General features: G+C 36.9%; 1 protein-coding gene across 1 annotated transcript in view; it reads right to left on the reverse strand.

Moving 5' to 3' along the window:
- LOC107633290 overlaps positions 8,164-8,540 on the reverse strand; it is a 24,952-nt gene continuing 24,575 nt past the window's right edge. The window contains exon 2 of the mRNA XM_016336932.1: positions 8,164-8,168. Coding sequence (XP_016192418.1) covers positions 8,164-8,168 — 5 coding nt within the window. The remainder of the gene's footprint in view (positions 8,169-8,540) is intronic.

The following is an 8,540-nucleotide window of genomic DNA, read 5'->3' on the forward strand; positions in this document are numbered from 1 at the left end:
GCATTTAACAAGTGACAGTAAAAGCACACACACTTAGCTAGCATACTTATTGCAAAATTAAACACACAGAAAGCAAAACAACTTAAAAAGTTACTATCAACTAAAACAAACATGTTCTTTCTTTATTGAATGTGATAAACAAGGAGCAGTTCCACCTTTTATTTTTTATCCTATTTGTCTTTCTTCTTCTTCTCGCTTGCTTGCTTACTAGTTTCTCCCTTGCCTTTGCCCTTTAGCTTTTGCCAGAATCCAGCTTTCTTCATTGTCTCTTCTACTCTTTTTTCAAGGCGTATTGCTTTGTCTATTTCTCTGTCACTCCTTTCCTTGAAGTATTCATCGTAAATTGGAAAAGCTGGGTCCATGTTTTGCAGATGTTCAGCAATGTAGTTGAGCTTGATTTGGCCATTTATGTTATAATCATCTTGAACTCCATATCTTGCATCCTGAAGGGTCGTGAACTCCTGGAAAGCTCTCATGTTATCAACTTGAAGTTGGGCCAGCTGGTTGAAAGATTCTTGAAATTGTGAAGCTTGTTCCCTTTGCATAACTAAGGATCTTGACTCATAATCTCTCTGTTGACTCATTATTCTCAACTAAAGCTGCTCTTGTCTTTGTTGAGTTCTCATGTATTGTTAATGGAATTCTTCTTGCTTCTCTTGAAATCTCATGTACTGTTTTGATAACCTTTGAATTGCTTCTTGCATCTGCCCCATGTCCATGTTGTTTTGTGGTTGGAATTGTTGCTCTTCTTGTTCTTCTTGTTGTCCTTCTTCCTCCCTTGGTTCTTCTCTCCTTGTCCTCTTTTGTGGTCTTCGACTTTGTTGTGCCTCTATGATATTCATCATCCTTTCGAGGGTCATAGGCATGCCGGGATGTAGCCATGTTGGGTTTGCATCCTCCAGTGGAACTCTGGCCTTCATGCATAACCACATTATAGTGCTGGGGTAGTATAGCCAGGATTCAGCAGAATTTTTCTCTGAGATCTTTTGAATGTCATTTGCAATGATCTCATGAACCTTTACCTCTCCTCCCACTATTATACAGTGTATCATGACAGCCCTTTGCCTGTTAACTTCAGAGGTGTTCACTGTGCCCAGAATTGATCTCTTTATAAGTTCATACCAACATTTTGCCTCAGGAGTGAGATCTCCTCTTCTCAGGTACTTGTGCCCTCCTTCATTGTCTCTTTCCCAGTCAGTATTTATCACACAGATATCATTGCAAATTTCATCATAATCGGGGTTCTCGTTCACTCTTTGTTGGTACCCTAGCTCATCAAAATGTGCTTACCTTAGTCCTAAGACCTTTATAATGGCCTTTGGGCTAAAGTCTACTTCTACACCCCGTACAAAACTCTTGTATGTTGGTGCTTCAGTCATATCCAGCCTTGTAGCATTAGCATAGAACTCCCTTATGATGTTTGCATTAATCCTGGTGATTGGTGAAGTCATCTCTTCCCACTTCCTTTTTTTGATCTTGGCTTTTATTTCTGGGCATCTCTCCTCGGGAAACAGGAAAGAAATTTCTGGATATATCTTTTTGTCATTCATCCACCCAAGTTACATTTGGTGGAACCATGATCTGAACTTCCATCGATCATAGTCATTTTCAGCTTCCTCAGTGACAGGTTCCTTTCCTCTCCTTCTTTTAGAACTTGAAGAAGAAGCCATGCTTCCCTTGATGGTTGGCGGAGTTAAGGTTAAAGGTTTATGAAGAAGATTGGTTGGTGTGATGCACTCTCGGGGGAAAAGTGTTTGAAGTTAAGGTAGTGTTATGGAAGCAAGTAAACAAGGTTGCTTTGTTGCACTAATAACACGGCTATTGGGTTTCAGTTTTAGAGAACACAAGAGTTAAATATTTAAAGTGCAAGAAGTGTGAAACTATAGTTTACATGCACGGTTCAAGGGAGGCCATTTATAGTAAGCTTTAATGAAGAATTGATGGCTAGGATTCTCTGGGACAAGTCATGAATTGATGGTTTGCATGTAAAGATGGATGAAGACAAAAGTTGCCTCTTCCTTAAGCATGTGTGGTCGGTCTTCTAAGGGTTTCTTCCCAAGGATGTGCAGATCTTGATCCTTACAAAGCAACCTTCCAAGCCATGTGACTCACTTTTGTCTTCATGCTAGCTTTACTCTTCCTTGTCTTGTCCCTTTCATCAAAAAATTCTTCTGCATACCTATCGATCATGTCACAATAAATAGAAAGATTAAAATAAGTGGTGGTGAATACATGGCAAGCAATGCTTAAATTTTAACTAAAAATTTGACTAGTGTTCTTTATAATTGCTCATCCATCAGTGACTCCCCCTTTTTTTTATATATATTCTTGGAGGACACCAAACTTAGTGTTTGGTTATATGGTTCAAAGTGTTACTTCCTCCAAGTATTATCATTGAAGTCTCACGGGATTATTGTCACTTTTAGTTGGACCATTATGAGAACACTTTATTATTATTTTTCTATTTCTAAACATGAGCTAAAAATTATAAACATGGTTGCACTTTCATGACTTTCAAAACTCAAAAGAACTTTGACTCTCATGACTTGTTCATGTAATATATAGAACACCAAACTTAATGTTTGGCTATATATTCCAAGAAACACATGTCAAACTGGAACTATGATCATTATTTTTGAAAGGTATCCTAGTGTGCATGTACGCACACCAAACTTAGAATTGGATCATATGTGAAAGATCAGACTTTCTGTCAGTAAAGAATTTTTATAAAAATAATCGCGTTGTAAGTATAGTTTCTAAACCAATAGAGAATCCTTTCGTACAAAAACTTTGGTTGTCACAAGTAACAAAACCCAATAAAATTTATAACCGAAGTATTTAAACCTCGGGTCGTCTCTCAAGGAATTGAAGGGAGGTGTGTTTATTATTGGTTATGGAAAAAGGTATGTTTTTGGATTTTTGAAATAGGGAACAAGTAAAATAAATTGGCAGAAAATTAAATTAACAATTATAAAAATCTCTTGCAAAGGTATAAGAACTGGAAACCCTATCCTAGTTATCCTTATCAGGTGTGATGAGAATTGGATTTTGCTCCCACATAGTTAACCCTTACTAAATAAAGGAAAGTCAAGTGGACCAATCAAATTGATCCTCAAGTCCTAGTCAACTCCTGTGGAAATACTAGCTTCAGAGCGATCCAAATCAATAAGCAATTCCCAAATCTCAATCAACTAAGTTTGACAACTCAAGTGTTACCAATTACTTAACCAAAGCCAAGGGAGAAGAAATCTAATTTAAATTGAAAATATCCATAACATAAATAAATCAAAGAAATCTTAATTTTGAAATATCTCAAATTATATTAAACAAAGAAATCAACTCTAACATGAAGTTCATAAGCCAAATTGAAAAGATAAATAACAATTAAAGTAATAGAATAAATAAAAGTAGAAAATAAAAGTAACATTAAACCTGGCATTGAAGTAATAACCTAAACATAATAGAAATCCTAAATCCTAAAACCTAAGAGAGAGGAGAGTGCCTCTCTCTCTAGAAACTACATCTAAAAACCTAAAATTGTGAATATGAAAGTTGTCTATTCCCCTCCTTTTTGATTCCTCCATTTTTTGACTTATATTTTGTGTTTCTGGCTTGGATTTGGGCCAAAAAAGGCCCAAAAATCACTGAGGGCATTTTCTGTAGATTTCTGCACGTGGCGTCTGTCACGCGTTTGCGTGGGTCACGCAGTCGCATCATTTGGAGTTTTTCCTTGTCACGCGTATGCGTCAATCACGCATACGCGTCATCTGCGTTCTGCTCAAGGCACGTGTCCGCGTGGTCCATGCCTACGCGTCGCTTTCATTTTGCGCTAGGCGCGCGTCCGCGTCGTCCACGCGTACGCGTCGCTGCCTTTCCTTCAAAACTCCATTTTTATGCTTTCCTTCCAATTTTTTATGTTTCCTTTCTGTCTTCTAAGCCATTCCTGCCCTATATAGCCTAAAAATACTTAACACACAGATCACGGCATCGAATGGTAATAAAGGATAATTAAAATTAATATTTTTAAAGCATAGGAAACATGTTTTCACATATATTATAAAATAAGGAAGGAAAAGTAAAATCATGCAAATCATATGAATAAGTGGGTGGAGAATTGATAAAAACACTTAATTTGGGCACAAGATGAATCATAAAATAGGGGTTTATCAACCTCCCCACACTTAAACAATAGCATGTCCTCATGCTAATTCCAAGAGAAAAGGGTAAAGGTAGAATGCTAGAATCTTATGCAATGCAATCTATTCTAAATGCAAGCTACCTAAATGAATCATGCAATTCTAATTACTATCCACCTATATATATAAAGCTTACATGTGGTTAAATTGCTTCATATTTTCAAGGAATCATATATGTATAATTAAGGTCAAACCATATTAAAACATGTTCACAATTGAGTTGAGTTAAAATATTTCACAAACTTGTAAGACAATTAACAATTTAAACATGGATATATGTAAATGAGCTATTGAACCCTCACTGGATTCGTGTTTACTCTCTAGTCACTCAGTGTTTGGGGTTAATCACTCTATTCTTTTCTATTCATGCTTTCTAAAACTTTGTTCTTCATCTAACCAATCAATAAACATATAATGTATACATACAAACATCATGAGGTCTTTTTCAAGGTTGTAATGGGGCCAAGGTAAAGGTAAGAGTATATATATATGGCTAAGTGAGCTAATAATTGAATCCTTAATTAGTCTAAGATCTCACCTAACATATACATATTCTATATATAATTAAAATTATGCTTAGCTTCCCATTATTGTTCCTACTTTCTTATCACATACTCATGTATTAATCTTTTATTTTTGATTTTATCCCATGTGCATTGATTTCTTTACTAACTCAATACTGGGGTAATTTTTGTCCCCTTATTTACTTATTTAATTAAAAAGGATTTTTTTTTGAGACATAAACACAATATTTTCAATGCACATGGTATTTTAATTATTTTGGTTTTACATGAGCATGCTCCCAAATTTTTGATTAATTAATTTAATCCTTTCCTATCAACCCATGTTCCCATGTTTCCCTACACTTGGTTGATACACAATCTCTATCTTAAGCTAACCAAGGATTCAACTTGGGATTTTTAATTTATTTTTCTGCTTAAGGATAGTAATGTGGTTATAGAACAGAATGGGATTAAAAGGCTCAAAGGGGCTAACAAGGGTGATGTAGGAGGTAGGCTTATTTGGGATAAGTGAGGAAAAATTCAAATGATGGCCTCAATCATATGCGGGTATGTATCTACATTCTATATTCGACATATAGATTAAAACAAAGTAAAGATTACAAGCATAAAAAAGAATGGCGAAATACACAGGAATGAAGTTTATGGTTGAATGCAACTATATAATTAAGCTCAAAAACTCACGGGTTGTCTGTTCTTTAGCTCAAAAACCATATATCAGTTATGTATGTCATGCAAGTAGAAATCAAGAGTTTCCATTCAACTCAATGTGAATCTTAGAATGGCTTTTTATAAAATGAGTATTTTCCTTGAAAAATGTTGTCAATTAACCAACATTTATTGTTATATATATATAAGGTATGGATTGTTGTGATTCTGTTATACTAAAGTTTCTAGTTTACTCTTTTTATTTTCAATTAAACCAAATTATCATATGCTAAAAGGGTAAACTAAACTAATTAATCCATATATTCTATATCACAACTTAATAAGCTAAAAGTGCAAACTAAACTAAATATCTAAGATATATATGTATAGACCAAAGTACAAAATGCAGAAATAAAGTAAAAATACAGTAAAAAAAATGTGCAAGTACTGAAAGATAAATAAGTTAAGATAAAATAAAATAAAAATAAAAATACAGAAAATAAACAAAATAGGATAAAAGAGAGTCTGAAAGTGGTTCACCAAAATAAAGTTCGCCAGAGATGGCGACCTCCCCACACTTAAATAATATCATCGTCCTCGATACTCAATCAAGCTGGGTGTGAAGAAGGGTCATCTCTGAACGGATGTGCAGTAGGTGTCTCTGTGGTAGTCTGAGGCTCTACAGTCTGTATGAGTGTCGGAGGGTCTGCCTGCTGAAGCGGAGGCTCTGTCCGTAGAGGGATCTCTGGATCAGCCGGCTATATCTGATGGGCTCCTCATGACGTGGCACAACCTGCTCAGGTCCTCCCTGCTCAACCTCTGCACGTGCCTCTTCCTCGTGATCGTCTGCCTCCGCATCAGATGGCTCTGATGGTGTATCAGGCTCGGAAGGGATGTCGTGGTGGCCAGATCGGATCATCAACTTTAAGTGCAAGCGACGCTCCATACGATCCAACTCTCGAATAGACGGCACACTAAGTGGTAGATGGGCTCTGAAGCAGGTGGAAGTACTGTTGTGGTGGCTGGCGTAGAAGTAGATGAAGGGGCAGCAGAAGATGTGGCTACCTCAACAGAGGCAGTGAGAAATGGAGGTCTGTAGCCCAAAGCCTGAAACTTCCTACTGTGAGGGATGATCTTTTTACAGTCGACGGTGGTTGGCTTCTCATCTGCTAGCTCCCAAGGCACCTCAGCTCGGCGGCCCAACTGGTGATCAAATATGGAATAGGGAGGGTGCCTCTGACATGGACTCTGGCCATGTAATACCGGATAAAGCAGGGAAGATATAAGTCCTTTCTCTCCATCACACACCAGATGAGGGTAATCATGGCAGCTGGCACCTCAGTCTCATGAGTGCTCGGCATCACGTAGTTACTCAAAATCTGCTGCCAAAGCTGAGCCTCATCATTCAGATAAATGAGCTTAATTCCCTTTGGGGCCACTGTGGACTTGCTCATGACCCATGGGACAGTAGGATCAAGAGCTATAGTCCTCTTGTCTGTGTCCCAGTCAAATCTCATGAATCTCATATCCTCCTCAGCCTTTTGGTAACCGTCTGGCTGATCTGACTTAGGCTGAAGTTGGAGGATTTCTTTAATGGCTTCCTCAGTAATCAGAATTTACTTTCCTCTAAGCTGTACTGCATCCAGGGACGTTTTAAAGTAGTTACATTAGAATTCTCTGACCCAGGATGAGTTGACTTCAGTCAAGTTTCTTTCCAAGAAGAACCAGCCTCTCTGTTTAATTTGTTCTGAAGTGTATTGTTTGAGTTCTTCTGGAATTTTGAGGGTCCTTTCCAGGTATAGGTTCCTGGAAGTTGCAAAAACTGGATACTTTAGCTCACAGTATCTGTTAGCAAACTTGACAGGGTCTGTGGCAGGCAGTAGCTGATCAGCCTTTTCCTGCGGTGTAAAGTTCTTTTCCCGCTAGAAATTGTCATGGAGGATATCCAAAATAGAGGTAGAGGATTCTCCTCTTTTCCTTTTGCCAGTAATTGCTTTGCCCTTTCCTTTGCTTTTAGGGTCAGACATCCTTAAAAGCAGAAATTCCAGGATACAGTTTAAGAACTAAAGCAGGAAAATAGGTAAACAAATAGGAATTTATCAATAAAAGCATATAGGCAAAAGTTGAATAAAAGAGCAATATATACATGAATTGAGTCAAACATAAGTAAATTTTGGACTGTATGCAAATGAAAAGTCCGAGAGTAAAAATCACAAACCAAAATCAATAATATGCAAAATTCTTGTTAATCAGGAATAGCAGGCATCATGCCTTGAAGTGGTTTTAAAGTGGTTAGTTGAAAACTAATAGAAAAGTTAGAAAGTTAAAGTAGTTGAGAGTTTTTTTTAAAAAAAAATTGAAGTTAAAGTAAGTGGCATGGTGTTGTGGTTCCTAATTTAACTAAAATGGCACAAACTTGAATAACAAGTAACTCAAATTCAAGAAAATATTGCAGATTATTGATGATTAATCAAAGAAAAGAATTGCAAAATTAAAGTAGAATCATTAATAATGTTATTTAATGAATAAGGGAATCAGAAAGAATAAGAAAGCTAGCCTGCGCATTCATGAATTGCCTTGGTTAAAACCATTTAGTGCAAAATTAGAAATTTCCAAAACTAATTCATGAATGGTAGTTGAGTGAAATAATATGCTGAAAAAAAAAATTTGGGCAGCATTTCGTCTAAAAATTGGACATTCTCGGGTAATAAACAACGGCAAAAATAGTTCATATGATAATAAAATAGTGCAGAAAAGAGTAACAAATAGTAATTCACATGAATTCAAAATAAACAAACTCAATCTGCATCAAAGAATAGTAAAGAACAGCATATGAACAACATCATCATCACAACATATTGAAAATTGCGAAATAGATAAAACAATTAACAAGAACGGTGCAATTATCAGGTCTAAATCCACTAACCACATCCTAGCTACCTAACCACCTAAAATCCACTACGATCATGCATCTCAAACTATCCTAATTTGAGCATAATTTGAAAAAAAAAATGCAACTAACTAACGGAAAGAGGAATCGCTGTTTGGCGGAACCTGGTGTGCAGAGGAACAAGAATTGGGCTCAGAGAGATAGTGGTGGTGGTGGCGTGGCGGTGCTGGGTGGCGAAGCGGTGGCAGTCCGTGGTGGAGGCAGGGCGGTGGTTCTGAGTGGTTG

The sequence above is a fragment of the Arachis ipaensis genome, chromosome B03 (genome assembly GCF_000816755.2).
Source record: "Arachis ipaensis cultivar K30076 chromosome B03, Araip1.1, whole genome shotgun sequence".
Classification (NCBI taxonomy): domain Eukaryota; kingdom Viridiplantae; phylum Streptophyta; class Magnoliopsida; order Fabales; family Fabaceae; genus Arachis; species Arachis ipaensis.